Here is a 19,357-nt window from a genome sequence, read left to right on the forward strand (position 1 = left end):
CTTACTGTCTCCTCAGCCTGGGACTCCAGAAGGCGGGTTCCTGCAGCCAGCTCCAGTGCCCAGGCCCCGCCCAGGCTGGCAGCTCCCACCCGCCTGGCCCGCTCCAGCGCCCCGCTTGACCCCTCCACTGTGATTTTCAGGGATAAATCTCGTACTCTGACTTAAATGAACCCTTCCCCCTTTTTGGGAATGGAATCACCTTTTCTCGATCTGGTTTTGTTTGTTTTTTGTTTTTTTGAGACAGAGTTTCACTCTTCACTCTTGTTGCCCAGGCTGGAGTGCAAAGACGCGATCTCGGCTCACCGCAACCTCCGCCAGCCGGGTTCAAGCGATTCTCCTGCCTCAGCCTCCCGAGTAGCTGGGATTACAGGCTTGCACTGCCACACCCGGCTTTTTTTTTTTTTTTTTTTTTTTTTTTTTTTGGATTTTTGTATTTTTTGTAGAGACGGGGTTTGGCCATGTTGGTCAGGCTGGTCTCAAACTCCCGACCTCAGGTGATCCACCCGCCTCCACCTCCCAAAGTGCTGGGATACAGGCGCGAACCACTGCGCCTTGCCTCCAGATCTGTTTTTTAAAGTCACATTTATTGAGATATAATTCACATTCCGTAAAATTCATCTTTCCTTTTTTTTTTTTTTTTTTTTTTTTTTTTTTGAGACGGAGTCTCTCTCTGTCGCTAGGCTGGAGTGCAATGCTGCGAGCTATCACGGCATTACTCCGCCTTCTGGGTATAAGTCATTCTCCTGCCTCGGCCTGCCAATTACAGCCTGAGATCACAGGCACGTTCCATCATGCTGGACCAGGTGAAACCTGGTCCGGGTTTCACCACGTTGGCCAGGATAATCTCAATCTCCTGACCTCGTGATCCACCCGCCTCTGCCTCCCGAAGTGCTGAGATTACAGGCGTGAGCCACCGCACCCGGCCCCATCTTTCTTCAGTGTGCCATTCTGTGAATTCTGACAAACGTATACACATCACCATAATAGAAACCAAAATAGCCCTGCCCACACAAGTTTCTTCGTGCCTCTTTGTAGTAAATTCCCTCCTCCCACTCTCAGCTCCTGCGCAACCACAGATGTTTTCCCTCCCTATAGTTCTGTCTTTTCTAGAATGTCACGTAGATGGAACCATTATAGCATGTAGCTCTATTTTGGGTTGTATTTAGGAAAGCAACTTTGCTAAATTCATTTTTACCTACAGTAAATTTTGGTCAATTCACATGTATTTTCTAGGTATTGTCACTTCATCTTCCAGAAATTTTTTTATTTTTAATTTTTTTTGAGACGGTCTGTCTCTGTCACCCAGACTTAAACTCCCAGCTCAAGTAATCCTCCCCGCTCAGCCTTCCAGGTACGTTGGATTACAGGCATGCACCACCGCACTTGGCTAATTTTTGTATCTTTCTGTAGAAAAAAGATTTCACCATGCTGCACAGGCTGGTCTCCAACTCCTGGGCTCAAGTGATCCACCCACCTCGGCCTCCCAAAGTGTTTGGATTACAGGAATGAGCCACCACGCCAGGCCTGGAAGTTTGTTTGTTTTTAATATGGAATGCTTCATGAATTTGCATGTCATCCTTGTGCAGGAACCATGCAAATGTTCTCTGTATCATTCCAATTGTAATATATGTGCTGCGGAAAGTATTTTTTAATTATTTATTTTTACTTATATGTGTGTATCTTACTTCCTTTTGTGGTTATAAGAAGCATTTCTCTTTTTACTTTAAATTAAAAAAAAAAAAAATTAGAAACAAGGTCTCACTCTGTGGCCCAGGCTTAGCATCACTGAGCAATCACCTCTGGATCCTTGAACTCTGGCCTCAAGCCATCCTCCTGCCTCAGCCTCCCCAGTAGCTGGGACTACAGGTGCGATCCACCATGCCCAGCTTGTAAGAATCATTTCTATTCATTAGGACAGTAAGGAGACAGGGAGATCCGAGTGAAAGAATATCTAAATGGAAGAAGTGGACTCCTTTATTCATTTTTGAATCCCAACTGCCAATAATACAACAATCTGGTTGATATCCAGCTAGTAAATTTTCATTTTCCCTGATGTCAATTAGTGGTTACAAATTAACAGAAAGGTGGTGCCTTTTATATTTTTAACAAATTAAACCTATGAAAACAATGCTTGTTGAAATTTTTTTTTTTTAAGAGACAGGGTTTCACCATGTTGGTCAGGCTGGTCTGGAACTCCTGACCTCGTGATCCGCCCGCCCTGGCCTCCCAAAGTGCTGGGATTACAGGCGTGAGCCACCACGCCCAGCCTTGTTGAAATATTTTTACAGGTTGGAATATTTCCAACTATTATGTGTATATAAAATTTAGAGTTTTTATAAGTATCACTTAGTTTTTGGGCAATCATAGAATGGTGCAAATGCTCCTAAATATTAGTTTTCAAAATATTCTCTTCATAAAATGAGTTCCTTTAGAAAGGCAGTTACCTTCTAATAGCTAAAATGGTATCATCTTAAAAGGGCAGATTAGTGAGAAGTCAAGGAAAGGGCTCTATCATTTTTTTCTTGTGCTCGTTTTGTTATCTTCAATGTATGATTTACCTACAAGACTCATTTGACAATCCTTTTTTTTTTTTTTTTTTGAGACGGAGTTTCACTCTTGTTGCCCAGGCTGGAGTGCAATGGCATGATCTCGGCTCACTGCAACCTCTGCCTCCTGGGTTCAAGCAATTCTCCTGCCTCCGCCTTCTGAGTAGCTGGGATTACAGACATGCACCACCATGCCTGCCTAATTGTTTTTGTATTTTTTTGTAGAGATGGGGTTTCACCACGCTGGCCAGGCTGGTCTCCAACTCCTGACCTCAGGATTCGCCCGCCTCAGCCTCCCAAAGTGCTGGGATTACAAGCATGAGCCACCACGCCTGGCTGACAATCTTTAAATCTACCTAACCACACACAGATAAACTGCAATAAAACAAACCACTGTCAACTTAAATTGAGTTATTCGCACTTTTCCTTCATGGTGTCTGGTGTGCCAGCTAATTTTGGAACAGACTGTGACCATCAATCATTCTGATTGGTCAGTGGCTCACCACAAGTTTTGTGGGTTTTTATGTTTTACTATCACCCCTGCTGAACGACAGGAATGCTATATATCTGTATACCAGGTAGAACAAATTAGGACTCTCATATCAAGCCGTATTTTAAATATTAGCAAAAGCTAATTTTTTTTTTGTAAGATAAAAAATTAACACACATAGAAATTTTCCTCCCTATCCTTCAGTGGAGGCTGTGCACACTGTCACACATTCTATCTTGGAAGCTACTGGCGTGACAATTCCAGGATGGTCCAGAAAGGCAGATTTTGGTTCACTACACAGAACCATCTTTCAAGAAGTAGAAATTTCCAAAAGAATCAGCACCCCTAAGTAAAGGGTTCCCCAAATATTGGAAGCAGAAGCCAGATGAATGGCTGGATGACGGCTAACCTGAGATGCAGAAGCAGAGGTAAACGGATGGGATTCAGTTACTTCTAAGATCCTTTTCTAAGAGCTCTTCAGTATTATGTTAAAGACTAGAAATGACAGGTGGCACCCTTGTTTCTATGCATAAGGAAACTAACAGGTAATAGACAACTAGACTAGTAGTCAAATAGACGTACCATAAAGCTCAGTGACCTTGGGTAAGTCATTTCATCTTCCTGGCTGTGTTTTCTCATCTATAAAAGATGGGGCCAGAATTAAATAACTTTTAAGGCCCCATACAGCTCTAATATTCTGGGGTCATATGACTCTGCTTCATCAAATATTATGTTGAGTTCTAAAACATATCCTTTAAAAAAATTCTTTATTATTATTGTTTAGTTTCTTTGAAATAGAAAGTGTATTTGAAATGCCTTTTTGGTATATATTATAGTGATAAAAGATTTTATTATTTCTTATTCGTGTAATGTGTTTTGTAACTATAATTCTGGAGTTACATGAGCAATTATTTAAAGTATTTCTCTTTTCAGTTTTCTGAGATTTTATTCAGATTTTTGCATCTATATTCATAAAAAATCAACTATATTATCTTATATCATCTTTCTCACATCATTTTATTTTTTAAAATGAAAATCCTGTTTACTTCATTAAATGAGTTAGTGTCTTATGATCATTTTCTATATTTTGGGAGTATATGTTCTTCGACAGTTTAGAAAAGTCTCACGAAAGCTTTCACAAGCAAATGCTATTTTTACTGGTTATTCTTAATTTGTGGGTTATTTCTCATAACCAATCTGGAATATTCTCCTTTAAGTGTCAGTTTTGTAATTTTATATCTTTATAAGGAGCTGGGCATATATCAGTCAAACTTTTAGCAGCAAACTGAGAACTCTTTTTCAAATCTAATTGATTTTAAATATTGCCTATTCAATTATGAATTTACTAATTTGTACTTTTATGGCGACACTTTACCAATTTAATCTATAAGAACTACTTAATTTTTTTTTCTAATTTGTGTCATTCATGCTTAGTTTTATTATTTCCATTTCGATTTCTTTCTAAATTCTAACTATATATCCCTTTAAAAAAACAAAAATATTTCCACCCTTTCCCTGATACAGAGATTTAAAGCATGATTATTTTCTTATAGTACTGCTTTGGTATTATCACATTCATTTTCTTGCATGGCATTTGAACATTGGTTATTTTTAAAATATTATCTTCCAGCACATCCTCTGCAATGTAGATGTTACTTAGTGAAGTATTTTTTCCATGTTGTTGATCACCATTTAATTCTATGTATGGTGTTTATTTCTATTAAAAACAAACCATCAGATTATGTATACATTTCCACCTGTTCTCACATTTCTGGCTACTTTTCTTTCTTGTATTTTGTTATGATGTTCTCTAAAGTTGATTAAATTCAGTACAAATATGTTTTCATTATTTAATGTAAATTTTATCTTATATTTACTATTAAAAGTTTGATTGTGAAAGGTATTAATATTTTATCACATACAATGTAAGCAATCACTGCTTCTTTAATGTTTGTTCCAGCATGAAGAAAACTTAGACCATCCCTTCATTTTAATTTTTTTTCAACTTAAGTACTTCTTTGCTTCTTGTAATGACTGGACTTAGCTTTGTTTACTAAATGAGTGGTCTTTCTTTTCAAAGGTAAATTGAGTCAATCTGTGTTTAACAATACTGTAATTATTAATACATGGTCATAGAATTAATACATAAATTAATGCCTTTTCAGATCCTTCATATCTAGCTTTTTAACCTTAAGTTAATATCCATATGTAGGAGAACTAAATGTAATCTGATATGCTTAGTCAACTTGATGATTGGACAATAACAATATGAACTACATTGGATTCACTGTTACTTCCTCTTTGTTCTTGCAGTGAAAACAATATTTTCTGATGTCAGATTTCTCTCAATCCCTCAGTAAATGAAGACCTAACTAGAACAATATACAGTCTCATTTTAAATTCAAACAAAGATATTCAAGTTTGACAACAGATTCATGGTAATGTCATTTAAAAGATAGATCCAATGAACACAGATAAACATCAAAGTCTTCACCATGGCACAACCCTATGCTGCAATCACTCACAATAATTCAACTACCTTCATATTTGGCAGTAACGTCATACAAGTGAATGTGCTGATGATTAGAAAAATTACAAAATGAAAGCCAAGGTCACTTAATCAAGAATTACAGCAACAAAGAAATCCTAGGAATGCAGGTCAAGGCAAGAGGCGGCAGCTGGCCTGACAATGATACCATTTGCCTAATGTTCATTTAGGAATTTGCTATCACAAATAAAACACGTATCTCCTCTGAGTTACTAGAACAGAAAAGGAAACAATCAGGTATTACTTATCACCATTATATGACCATGAAATTAAGATATATCCTTAATGAACAAGAAAATCATTCTCATGTTTATAATAGAAGCTCTATTTCTGAATTTAAAACATTACTCAATATTTCCTTAAGTACTGCAATGTAGACAATATAGCCTTTTTTTTTTTTTTTTTTAGTTGAGACGGAGTTTCACCATAATGGTCAGGCTGATCTTGAACTCCTGACCTTGTGATCTGCTCGCCTCGGCCTCCCAAAGCGCTGGGATTAGAGGCGTGAGCCACTGTGCCTGGCCTGACAATATAGCTTTTGACATATTAAAAGTTCTATGGGAAAACTGTTTTAATTTTGCTTTAATATCAAACTAAACAAAGCAGCTGAAAAAATTCAATAAGAGCATGGGTTAGTCTAATTCAAGAAGTGCTTCCAAAATTCAACTACGTTGCTTCTTTTTAGGAGAAACCGTACATCAACACAAAACTTTTCTAACTTAACTTTGGAGAAGAAAATAGAAAACCAAACCCAGAGCACAACGGTTGTGAAGGTGTTTACTCCTCGGCATTAGGCAAAGGAGTGCTACAGCACTCTTACAGGTCATTCTATTTCAACAGATGATTCAACTGGTCCTGTAGATCTGATGACTGTTCAACACTAGGAATTAGAATACAGACAGGTTTTAATTGGAATGAGCAATAAAGACATCTTTGTAAAAACTATTTTTAAAAAAGTTTTTTTCATTACAGACAGGGTCTCGCTATGCTGCATAAGGCAATCTTGAACTCAGGGCTCAAGCAATCCTTCAGCCTCAGCCTTCCAGAGTCCTAGGATTACAGGTATGAGCCAGCCACTACACCTGTCCTATACAAGCTATCTGTACTTTAATGCATAAATATTGCTGCATGTAAATCAAAATTTATATTGGTCCAGTTGGGTCCCAGAAGTGTCTAAAGTCTGAAGAAAGGTTTGCAGGTTTGCAAAACCAATTAGTAATGTAAACAATATTGCAAGGGACAAATTTAATCCATTTTGAAAAACAAGGCTGTTTAATGGCTTTTGCACATTTACTCTGCTTAATGAATATTACCAATGTAAAAGGTTTTCTGTTCCTTAAGGTTGGTCTCTATACCCTGTAACTTTTAGAAAGCTTTACTATTAATAGCAGTGAGTTGAGTTACTGCATGCCTTTGAAATATGCTGTATTCTTTAAATCCCAAGTGAGTATGCCAGAGAGTATTTCAATTTAAGGGCATATGTCAACCAGAGTTTTGTATTGATCCTGGACCCAGCAGTCTAGTTTCCCCCAGCCTGCTTCAGTTGGTTCCTTACTCCTCTACCTTTGGGGTTACTTACTTCTTCTGAATAGCTTCTTGCCTAAATCAGAAAAGGAAAGAGGAAAATAGACATAAGAAAATCTAGTGAACTAGTAGAAGTTTCATTTATGACCAGATACATGCAGTACAGGCAGAAGAAATTTCAGCTTATGTCACATTCCGTATTTCTGTCCATCCTATCCTAAGATTGTGCTATTGAACAGGGATCCCTATCTAAGTGCAGAGCTGCTGAAAAGATGGATTCTAAACCTAGACAGATAGTAACACTCTCTCAGAGTGAGAAATGTGGTCCAACAAACTACATGCATGGCTTAAAATTAGTCTGCATATATGGAATCAAATGGTCACATACCTAATATGTAGATACCCAAAGAATGACTATGACAAACATTAGCTATTTAAATATCAAAGAGTGAAATTCCTCTTTCTCTTTTTCTCTTTCTTTCTTTCTTTCGAGACAGAGTCTCGCTCTGTCGGCCAGGCTGGGGGGCAGTAGTGACCAATCTCGGCTCACTGAAACTTCCATCTCCTGGATTCAAGCAATTCTCCTGCCTCAGCCTCCGCAGTAGCTGAGATTACAGGTGTGTCCCACCATGCCCGGCTAATTCTTGTATTTTTAGTAGAGACGGGGTTTCACCATGTTGGCCAGGCTGGTCTCAAATTCCTGACCTCAGGTGATCTGGCCACCTTGGTCTCCCAAAGTGCTGGGATTACAGGCATAAGCCACCATGCTCAGCCTCTTTTTTTTTTTTTTTTTTTTTTTTGGAGAAGGAGTTTCACTCCACTCACTGCAACCTCTACCTCCTGAGTTCAAGCAATTCTCATGCCTCAGCCTCCTGAGTAGCAGGGATTACAGGCGCCCGTCACCACACCCAGTTAATTTTTTGTATTTTTAGTAGACATGGGGTTTTGCCATGTTGGCTAGGCTGGTCTTGAACTCCTGACCTCAGGTGATCTGCCCTCCTTGGCCTCCCAAAGTGCTGGGATTACAGGTGTTAGTCATCGCGCCCAACCCTAACCATATATTTCTAATAGGTACATAAATATAATATCAAGTACATAAAATGTAAAACAACATGAAATAAGATGAAAAACAAATTCTAATGGAGAAGGGGGTCTCTTGTATTTCAAAATTCCCTACATGATTTATATGTAGCAAGTGCCACAGTTAGCTACATACTATGTAAGATGCAGGTACGTTACACTTGATTTCCTCGTAGAGGAGCCGACTTCCCAGGAGAGACCTTGGGTACAGTCAGTCATCAAATACTGACGAACTGCCTCATTGGTGCCAAGTACAGTGCTAGCATGGTCCTGGCATGGGCCCTGCCTTTAGGGGGTTTATAGTCTCTCTGTGAGGAGCCCTCAATTTAACATGTGGAGGTTCATAAAAGGTGGACTCTGCTCCTGATTCTCATCCCTTATCCCCACTTCTTCTGTAGTCTCAGGCATCTTTGCCATGGAGAAAAGTCATCCTTGGCCACCCCCGCCTTTACTCCCACTCCGGCCTCCATAGGAAAGCGCCAAAGCACAAAGGCCATGAAAGTAGACTGGGGACAATGATTTTGCAGCGAATAGTTGCTGGAGGGGGCATACTCACTGGTATTGAAGATGTGTTGTTATGATTGCCATCTTCCTTAAACTCTGCATAAAAAGAGAGAGAGAAATAGAACATTCCACTTCCCTGTGGCCCTACAAACTATACACATAAAACCCAAATCATTTTTTTAAAAAAAGCTGTTTCTTACATCTTCTGAGTGCAAGATGGCATCTTCCTGTAGTACCATGTTTCGAGCTGCCTGACCTAGCAGCTGGAAGACAAAAATAAAATGGTAATAATCAAAATTCCCAAACTTCCTATAATCTTCTCTCTGCAGCTGTTACACCACAACCCTCTCTCCTCTCCCATTCTTCCACTCTTCCACCCTATACAACCACAAACACAAAAAATATAATGGAGAATAATTTTCTATTTGTTCATGCTGAAAATTCATTTCACTGGCACTATGGCAGTTCTGGCATGGACTCGACATCTGTTCCAAAGGCCTGAGAAATCAAGTGCTTCCTAACTGCTGAGCTGTTGGCACAGTGTATTCATTAAGTGCTAAGAGAAGTCTGCGAAAAACTTTGGCTCTACAAGTCCAGTGAGAGAACATGACTCCTGATCTTTAAAGACAGATTTGAGATTTGGGGTGGTTTGAGAGTTATAAAGGAGCAAGAGTTAGAAAGCGGCTGAAAAGGACAGAGGAATATAGCTGTTTAGAAACGGAATAAGGGAAGGCCAGGTGCAGTGGTTCACGCCTGTAATCCCAGCACCTTGGGAATACTAGGTGGGCAGATCACTTGAAGTCAGGAGTTCGAGACCAGCCTGGGCAACATGGTGAAACCCCATCTCTACCAAAAAAATATAAGTTAGCCGGGCGTGGTGGCGCGTGCTTGTAATCCCAGCTACTTGGGAGGCTGAAGTGGGAGAATTGCTTAAACCTAGGAGGCGAATGTTGCAGTGAGCCAAGATCACACCACTGCGCTGCAGCTTGGGCAACAGAGCAAGACCCTGTCTCAAAAAAAAAGAAAGAAAAATAATAAGAGAAACAGTCGCGGGTGCAGAGGAAGACATGAGAAGAAGCTCAGGGCTTAAAATGGGAAACTACTCCATAAAAGATGGCCAGACAGGGCTGGGAAAAAGAAGAGAAAGGAGACGGCCAGGCGCGGTGGCACATGCCTGTAATCCCAGCCCTTTCGGAGGCCATGGCGGGTGGATCACCTGAGGTCAGTTCAAGATCAGCCTGGCCAATATGGCAAAACCCCTCTACTAAAAATACAAAAATTAGCCAGGCGTGGTGGCACGCGCCTGTATTCCCAGCTACTTGGGAGGCTAAGGCAGGAGAACCGCTTGAACCTGCAGTCAAGACAGAGCTGACTGCATTAGCACTGAGAGGCAAGCAGAAACCAGCAGAAATTTCTGGCCTAATACCGCACCCTGCTCCTGGCATACCTAAATCCCACCAAGTAAAAGGAGCTACTGTTATGTGTCTCCTACCAGTCCTTCCCTGTTCTCTTGGGTCAGGGAGACTCTGGTGAAAAGGGTGGTGTGACTTCAGAGTAACTAGGGTTGCCAGATTCCTTCCCCAACCCAGGGCAACTTTATTTATTTTTAAGTTTTAAAGTTAGTAAACCTTTCTGGGCTTCTAAAGTCAAGACAATAAAACAGGACTTTCCATCTCTATCCCTTTCTTTCCCTGTTCTCTCCCCAACATGCATAGCTATTTTTTTATTTTTATTTTTTTGAGACAGGGTCTCACTCTGTCACCCAGGCTAGAGTGCGGTGAAGTGATCTTGGCTCACTGCAACCTCCACATCCTGGATTCAAGCGATTCTCCTGCCTCGGCCTCCAGAGTAGTTGGGATTATAGGTACACACCACCACGCCCAGCTAATGTTTGTATTTTCAGTAGAGACGAGGTTTCACGGTGTTGTCCAGGCTGGTCTCAAACTCCCGACCTCAGGTGATCCACCTGCCTCAGCCTCCCAAAGTGCTGGGACTATAGGCATGAGCCACCATGCAGGGCCCCATACATAACTATTTTTATTAGTTTTGGGGTTTTCTTTCCAATGTTCCTTTTTAAACAAAGGACACATGTATTTATTTTCCCCCATACAACCTTCCTACTTAAAATGTAACATACTATGTGTACATGTTCACACCTTGCACATACTCTCTCTCCCTCTCTCCCTCTCTCTCGCTATATATATATATATATATAATATATATATATATATTTTTTTTTTGAGATATTGTCTCACTTTATCACCCAGGCTGAAGTGCAGTGGCACCATCGCTGCTCACTGAAGCCTCAACCTCCCGGGCTCAGGTGATCCTTCCACCTCAGCCTCCAGAGTAGCTGGGACTACAGGTGCACACCACCATGCCCAGATAATTTTTTGTAGAGACAAGGTTTCACATGTTGCCCAAGCTGGTCTTAATCTCCTGGACTCAAGTGATTTGCCCGCCTCGGCTTCCCAAAGTGCTGGGATTACAAGCATGAGCCACAGCGCCCAGCCTACACCTTGCTATTTTCACTGCAATAGATCCCTGAGGGTTATCTCCAGCAATACATATTGAATCTCCTATTCAACTGCTATCTCTTATTGAACCCACTGCTCTTTTACAACTGTAGAGTACCACATTCTACAGGTGACTATAAGATTATTCAATCAGGCTGCGTGCGGTGGCTCATGCCTGTAATCCCAGCACTTTGGGAGGCCAAGGCGGGTAGATCATGAGGTCAGGAATTTGAGACCAGCTTGGCCAAGATGGTGAAACCCCGTCTCTACTAAAAATAAAAATAAAATTAGCCGGGCATGGTGGCATGCACCTGTAGTCCCAGCTACTTGGGAGGCTGAGGCAGAAGAATCACCTAAACCCAGGAGGTAGAAGTTACAGTGAGCCAAGATCACACCATTGCACTCCAGCCTGGGTGGAGTGAGACTCAGTCTGGGAAAAAAAAAAAAAAAAAGACTATTCAATCAGTTCTCTGCTGGGGGTGCTGAGGGATTTGGGAGCTGTTCCCAGTCTTTTCCCAAAGTAAGTAGTGATCCAAAAAATTCTCATATCTTGTATCTTATGTCACAGCTTTTACTGTTACAAATATCCATAACTTTGCATCTTTTTGCCAGCATATGTTTGGGATAGACTCACAGGACTGTGATTGTGATTGTGGGGTTTGAATTTTGCTACATATTGCCAAATTCCTCTCCTTTAAGGCTGTACCACTTTGCATTCCCACCAACAATTATGAAGTGTCTGTTCCTCCTATGGCTACTTTTAAGGGAGAACTTCAAACTCCTATAGATGGGAGATGGTGACTTACAAACCAATGGCAGGAAATAAAAAGGGGTGGTTCTAACAGAATCTACTTCATTCACTTATTTATTCAACAAATATTTATTGAGTGTTTAACATATGCCCATACTCTAGTTAAGTGTGATAATAGAGCTGACAATCTGGAGGGGGTACAAAGGAAACACAGGCACTTAAATCACCTTATGGTAAGTGCTGATGGGGAAGCACTGGCGGCTCTGGGAGCACAGAGTGGGGCAGGAGTAGCTAACTGATTACAGGAGTAGGTGTTCAGGAAGGGTTCCTAAAAGAAGAGACTTCTAATCTGAGACTTAAAAGTTAGGGTTTAGTCAGTTTGCATGAGAAAAAAAAAAGTTAGGGTTTAGAATTCATCTTGTGTGTATAATTTTAGAGGAAAATGGCATGATCTATTTTTCTGTTTTAGAAATGCGGTAAGCAGGTGGACTAGAGTGGGGAATGCGGCAGAGAGATTGGTCAGGAGGACACGGCAGGACTCCAAGCAAGCAACAAGGATGGCCTGAAACATAGAAGCAGCGGAGAAAAAAAGATACAAACAGGATTTGTGAGACATTTAGAAAACAGTCTCAATGGGAGTTGTGGTTGCCTTGATGCAGGGGCTGTTGTCGTGTAAAGCCAAGGCCTTTCCTTGACATATTCATTGGCAATTGGCATCACTTTCCTACATAAGCCAACCAGACACATAACACACCATCTGGGATTTCTAGCTTTGCTTTCTTTAAAATGGAAGAACATTGGTTGGGCGCGGTGGCTCATGCCTGTAATCCTAGCACTTTGGGAGGCTGAGGTGGGAGGATCACAAGGTCTGGAGTTCGAGACCAGCTTGGCCAATATGGTGAAACCCCATCTCTACTAAAAATACAAAAATTAGCCAGATGTGGTGGCAGATGCCTGTAGTCCCAGCTACTCAGGAGGCTGAGACAGGAGAATCGCTTGAACCTGGGAGGCCGAGGTTGCAGTGAGCCAAGATTGTGTCACTGCACTCCAGCCTGGGCAACAGAGCGATACTCTATTTCAAAAAAAAAAAAAAGGAAGAACATCTTGAATACATCTGTAAAACAACCTTCACTACGGAATCTTTTTAGAGTTCTACAAATTTTTCTCCCAGGCTTTTACCGTTAACTTGTTCATAATTAACTCAAGAACAATTTGTCTTAGCTACTCATCTTCAGCAAGTGTTTCCGATTTTCACCTTCGTTTTCATAGTAATAGCTACCCTCTTTTTTGGTACTCATATATCATCTTTTTCATATTATTTCATTAAATTATGTAGTTGCAACTGTAAGCATAAGTGCCAGACATACACTTTAACATTTTTTTCATTCTTTTTTTTTTCTTTCTTTAAAGACAGGATATTCCTATGTGGCCCAGGCTGGTCTCCAACTCCTGGGCTTAAGCAATCTTGCCTCGGCGTCCCAAAGTGTTAAGCTTACAGGCATGAGCCACTGCGCTCAGCCCACACACACATTCACACATTACGTTGAGAAAAAAACACAATGGACCCTCACTAGGCACACAACACAAATGGAGGAGCAGAAGCACAGGCATGCAAGAGCCTATTGGTCATAACCACTCATTGTGCTGTGGGGAAATGGTGTGTTTCTCCTCATAACCTCTCTCCCCACAGAGCCCTTCCCTGATCATCTATTTAAGATTAACCCTTCTGGCTGGGCACAGTGGCTCACATTTGTAATCCCAGCACTTTGGGGGGCCAAGGCACGAGGATCACTTGAGGTCAGGAGTTGGAGACCAGCCTGGCCAAGATGATGAAACCCCATCTCTACTAAACACACAAAACTTAGCTGGGCATGGTGGCAAGCACCTATAATCCCAGCTACTTGGGAGGCTGAGACATGAGAATCAGTTGAACTCTGAATCCAGGAGGTGGAGGTTCCAGTGAGCCAGATCACACTACTGCACTCTAGCCTGAGGCAACAGAACTGAAGAGCCGGAAAGAGACTTCTCTATCTCAAAACAAACAAACAAAAAAGATTAACCCTTTCATCACTCTCTATTCCCAGATTATTTTTTTCTTCATAGGATTTACCACCACCTGATTTTTTTCTGTTTCATTTGTTTATTGCCTGTCTCTTCACTAAAATATAAATGTCCTAAGTAGAGGGATTTACTTTTGTTTATCCCTTGTACCTAGAAAACTGTTCCTGGCACATACCAGACACCTACTATTTGTTAAATGAATACTGTGGAATGAATGTTTTACACATGAAAATTCTTAAACAAAATAGCTGTGTGGAGACTGCTCAAGAAGCAATGCTTTACAGGCTAAGAGGAATTGAAAATCAGTAAGATACTCCAATAACCTGAGTCTAGTAAAGAGCAAAATTACATAAGCAACTATAGAAAAAGATGGTATGGTATGCGATAAGTGCCATGTAGGAGATCCAATAAAAAGACCATGTCTATAAAAATAATGAATAAGAGAAAAGACAAGACAAAGTCTAGAGAAGTGAGAAATGATATGTCAACCCTGTCCCAGAGAGCTGGATTGATTTCAGCTTAATTCAATCCACACCACTTACTGAGCATCCAATCTAAATTTACTCAGAAGCAGCCCAGGTGAAAAGTATGCAAGGAAGAGGAATGGGAAGCAGCAAGGCAATCAGGGAGGTCGTTGGTGGCACACTGGCTTTTTGGCCTTTTAATCCAGCTAGGACCACATAAGAGGTAGTATCCAAGCCGAGAACCAGTATGCCTAGGTTCGAATCCTAGTTCTCCTTCCCTGCTAGGTGTGAACAAGCTAAATTCCTCTCTGTATCCTCTATGTAAGAAAAGTACTCCCTTTATTAGTCATTCTAAAGCCTTCATGAATTAAACGGCAAAAAAGACAGCAGTGTCAGCACATATAAAATGCTAAATAAATGTAATGTTTATTATGATGATGAATAGGTTCAATATTTATAGGTGGTCAACTATAAACACCATCTAGCCACCCCCCCCACACACACACACTTTTTTTTTTTTTTTTTTTTTTTGAGACAGGGTCTTGTTCTCTGTCACCCAAGCTGGAGTGCAGTGGCACAATCTTGGCTCACTGCAACCTCCGCCTCCTGGGTTCAAGTAATTCTCCTGCCTCAGCCTCCCAAGTAACTGGGATTACAGGCGCATACCACCATGCCTGGCTAATGTTCATATTTTTAGTAGAGACAGTTTCACCATGTTGACCAGGCTGGTCTTGAACACCGGACCTCAAGATATCCACCCACCTCAGCCTCCCAAAGTGCTGGGATTACAGCCATGAGCCACGGCACCTAACCAAAATCTATATATTTATACCATTCCCTCCTCACAGATTCAAGACAATTTATACCAAACTATGTGTATGTACACATATACACATATATATTTTGAAAAACAGAAACAGAATTTAAAATCATGAAAAAGAGAGCCGGGCGCGGTGGCTCACGCCTGTAATCCCAGCACTTTGGGAGGCCGAGGCGAGTGGATCACGAGGTCAAGAGATCGAGACCATCCTGGTCAACATGGTGAAACCCCATCTCTACTAAAAATACAAAAAATTAGCTGGGCACAGTGGCATGTGCCTGTAATCCCAGCTACTCAGGAGGCTGGGGCAGGAGTATTGCCTGAACTCAGGAGGCGGAGGTTGCAGTGAGCCGAGATTGCGCCATTGCACTCCAGCCTGGGTAACAGGAGCGAAACTCCGTCTCAAAAAAAAAAGAAAAGAAAAGAAAAAGAGAAGGAACTATGTCTACAACGAAAACTGACATAGGAACTTCTGTGCAACCAAGGCAAAAAGTGAAACACAACGAGTTGCATAATTCTTATTATTTGGTAAAAGGCAACATAATCTTTCAACATAAACTTTCCTTTGATACTGAATCCTAAAAAGAGCGTAACATGTGGGACCTCAAACAAAGCATATTTGGGATTATCAGGTTGGCGATTTCAACAATAGTGTTATGATAAATGCAAACACCTTCTTCATACAGTTGTTTCTTGTAGCCACCATCAATAAAAGCTAGACAATGCATTGAAGCCAATTCTGTATCGAGAAGTCTACTGCTCCAAACTAATAGAAGTAAAGCTGCTATGAACATTCGCATACAATCCAAAGACTTGTGGACATACTAAGCTTGCTACTACAACTATGTAACTTAATAAAATAACATGGAAACTGATGAAATATGAGTTAAAAAACAGAAACAGTTGCTATAAAACTAAGTTGAAAATAGGAAACACTCACTAACAATGAGTACTTGTGTTGAGTTGTTTGTTTGTTTTTGAGACAGAATCTTGCTCCACCACCCAGGCTAGAGTGCAGTGGCACAACCTCAGCTCACTGCAACCTCTGCCTCCTGGGTTCAAGCGTTTCTCCTATCTCGGCCTCCCAAGTAGCAAAGACTACAGGCACACACCACTATGCCCAGCTAATTTTTGTATTTTTAGCAGAGACAGGGTTTTGCCACATTGGCAGACTGGTCTCAAACTCCTGACTTCATATTATCCACCCACCTCAGCCTCCCAAAGTGCTGGGACTACAGGTGTGAGCCACTACAGAAATGTAAAACGATGCTGTGCTCAGATTGCTTTACAGATATTCAAGATGTTAGAGTTGAAAGAAACCCAAACTGGCAGTCTTAGATGATACGTTATGTAGGTAGTTGCTTTATCTAACAAATTGATGAACCTATGTTTTCATTTCTCTTGAGTAAATATCTAGGAGTGGAACGGCTACGTCATTGACTATTGCATTTATCTATTCACCAGTCAATGGGCATTGGGGTTGTTTCCAGTTTGGTGCTATCAAAAATAAATGTGCTACGAGGATGTGTAAATATTTGTGTGGGCATATACTTTCATTTCTCTGGGTGAATATCCAGGAGTTCAATGGATAGGTCTGTTTTTGGAGAGAGACAGGGTGCACATATACAAAGCTTTCTGGTTAAGAAAAGCCATCGAATAATTCCATTCATGGAACCAGCCAGAGGATGGAAGGGAGAAAACAGGGGAAAGGAGAAAGCTAATCTATGAAACAGAAAACCAAGAAGTGGCCATTCTGGCCAAATCAAGAAAGAATAAATCCATAGACAGGTGATGCACAAATGTGTGAAAGGAATCCGAGATGCTGGGGACAAACCATGCGGAATTGGCTGAAAGGAACCAATCTTCACTGCAGATAACTAGGAGAAACAAATGAGGAACCGGTTGGGAACATTAGCTCGTGGGCCGTGCAGCAGCTCTCTCTGTATAAAAGCACAGATTCCCATGGCATCATTTCTTCCCCCCACCCTCACGCACAATCTCTAACCAAAGAGACTATACACCCCGTAATGGAACACACGCCTCCGCGAAGAAGACCTACACTTAGCAAGTACTTCATGGCCTACAACTCCCAGGATGCAACATGACACCCTTCCCACAGCACCGAGACCTTGCGACTACCCGGACTATCAGGCCGGGAGAGTCCACTCCCAGCTCACCTCAGAGCTCCGGGAGCCCTTCAGCACCTGCTTGGTGAGCGCGATTACGTCAGTACCACAGGTGGTCACCTTCTCTGTGAGAAGCCCCTTCACGGACTGACCGAACCGCGCTTGAGAATCTGGCGTTCCAGTCGCCATCACTGCAACTAGCGAACGCCTCCGCACGGCGATGGCGAGTCGCCGGGGCCAAAACACAAGCAAAGCGGAAGGAAAAGAGGAGGTGTCTCTCCTCGTCCGTGGGAAAATTAAGGGACGCATGCGCCTGATGGAGATTGATCTTTGCTCACTAAATTCTTATGAACTATTCATTGACATCCTGAGGAAAACTGGGTCCAGGCAAACATCTCCGGAGGGGATGGAGAGCAATTTCACTGAATCTATGGTTTAGAATCAGAAAGCCTGCCGCAGGGCATGGTGGCTCACGCCTGTAATCCCAGCACTTTGGGAGACCCAGGCAAGGAGGATCACTTAAGCCTGGGAATTCCAGACCAGCCTGGGCAACGTAGTAAGACCCCGTCTCTTAAAAAAAAAAATTAATAGAAAGAATCAGAAGGCTTGGACTACAGTCCCAATGTTACCATTTAGCAGTGTGTGGCTGCAAATTACTCAACCTCTGTGTCTTACATTCCTCATCTGTTAAACAGAAGTAATAATGTTTCCAGGGGTTTATGAGAGTATCATTCCATTCTTTTTTTTTTTTTTCTTAGAGTCTTGCTCTGTTGCCTAGGCCTTTTTTTTTTTTTTTTTTTTTTTTTTTTCTTTAATTGAAACAGGGGCTGGGCACGGTGGCTCACGCCTATAGTTCCAGCATTTTGAGAGGCCGAGGCAGAAGGATTGCTTGAGGCCGGGAGTTCAATATTAGCAGCCTGGGTGACATAGCAATAACTTGTCTCATTTTATTTTATTTTCTTATTATTATTTTTTGAGACAGCCTTGCTCTGTTGCCAAGGCTGGAGTACAGTGGCTCCATCTCGGCTCACTGCAACCTCCGCCTTCCAAGTTCAAGTGATTCTCCTGCCTCAGCCTCCAGAATAACTAGCACTACAGGTGCCCACCACCAGGCCTGGCTAATTTTTGTATTTTTAGTAGAGATGGGGTTTCACCATGTTGGCCAGGCTGGTCTCGAATTCCCGACCTCAAATGATCCACCGGCCTTGGGCTCCCAAAATGCTGGGATTACAGGTGTGAGCCACTGCACCTGACCTCATTCCATTCAATTTTAACAAACATTTCATGAAATAAATACCAGACATGGTACTAGGCTGGGGATAGAAAAAGAAATGAGATACAGTGCTTGTCTCCATGGAGCTTCCAGGCTGATGAGGCAGACATGCCTTTTAACAAAGAAGGAAGAACAACCTAATAGAAAAATTGGCAAAAGGCACAAACAAGCAATTAAAAAAAAAAATCAGCTGGCTGATAAATGTGAAAAATGCTCAGCATCACCAGTAATTTTTATTGATAAATAACCTCTTTATTAACACCAAACTGATGGTAACCACCTTGTAAGTGAATTGATATGTAAAATATTTCAAGTAGCTCCATTTCTTTTTTAGTTAATTAACAGAAGAGATGATAATGTTATTACATTGAAAATTTTGTTCAAAATTACCTGTATTCAGTATCAACATTACTTCCTCTTCCAAGTGTCTAGATTCGTATGTCTCTACTGAATCTCATTTACTGTTGACTTTTTGTCCTTAATAAACTTTATGGAGTTTATGTGTATGAATTTATGTTATAATTTATGTACAATAACTACATTCTTTTTTTTTTTTTGAGACAGAGTCTCACTCTGTCACCCAGGCTGGAGTACAATGGCGCCATCTCGACTCACTGCAACTGCTGCCTCCCGGGTTCAAGCAACCGATTCCAC

At 41.3% G+C, this 19,357-nt stretch overlaps 1 protein-coding gene and 1 non-coding gene across 3 annotated transcripts; both read right to left on the bottom strand.

Moving 5' to 3' along the window:
- Window positions 1–619: 619 nt before the first annotated feature.
- On the bottom strand, window positions 620–17,646 carry BORCS7 (BLOC-1 related complex subunit 7). 2 transcript variants are annotated; one of them, XM_064373921.1, is made up of 5 exons: window positions 17,482–17,646; window positions 8,893–8,955; window positions 8,745–8,788; window positions 7,164–7,184; window positions 620–6,464 (listed from the first exon to the last, which is right to left on the bottom strand). In XM_064373921.1, the coding sequence occupies exons 1-5, from the start codon at window positions 17,617–17,619 to the stop codon at window positions 6,413–6,415; spliced, it is 318 nt and encodes a 105-aa protein (XP_064229991.1). In that variant the 5' UTR covers window positions 17,620–17,646; the 3' UTR covers window positions 620–6,412. The 2 variants fall into 2 exon arrangements, with proteins under 2 accessions (XP_064229991.1, XP_012294915.1); XM_012439492.3 differs by lacking the exon at window positions 7,164–7,184 and having other exon boundaries at window positions 17,482–17,632.
- Window positions 1,542–1,645, bottom strand: LOC135274047 (U6 spliceosomal RNA). Its single transcript, XR_010341863.1, has one exon. It is a non-coding gene; the product is annotated as a U6 spliceosomal RNA (small nuclear RNA).
- Window positions 17,647–19,357: the final 1,711 nt, after the last annotated feature.

Source organism: Aotus nancymaae, unplaced genomic scaffold, assembly GCF_030222135.1.
Source record: "Aotus nancymaae isolate 86718 unplaced genomic scaffold, 86718_ANA_hifiasm-v0.15.2.pri h1tg000010l, whole genome shotgun sequence".
Taxonomy (NCBI): domain Eukaryota; kingdom Metazoa; phylum Chordata; class Mammalia; order Primates; family Aotidae; genus Aotus; species Aotus nancymaae.

Excerpts from the sequence above, each read along its gene's own strand:
- BORCS7 (XM_064373921.1), bottom strand. The coding sequence starts at position 17,619 with ATGGCGACTGGAACGCCAGATTCTCAAGCGCGGTTCGGTCAGTCCGTG. Across the intron at positions 7,185-8,744 it reads ACAACACATCTTCAATACCA|GCAAGAAGCTATTCAGAAGA; the intron begins GTGAGTATGCCC and ends TTTCTGATTTAG. Across the intron at positions 6,465-7,163 it reads CAAGAAGCTATTCAGAAGAA|TGTTGAACAGTCATCAGATC; the intron begins GTAAGTAACCCC and ends TCTAATTCCTAG.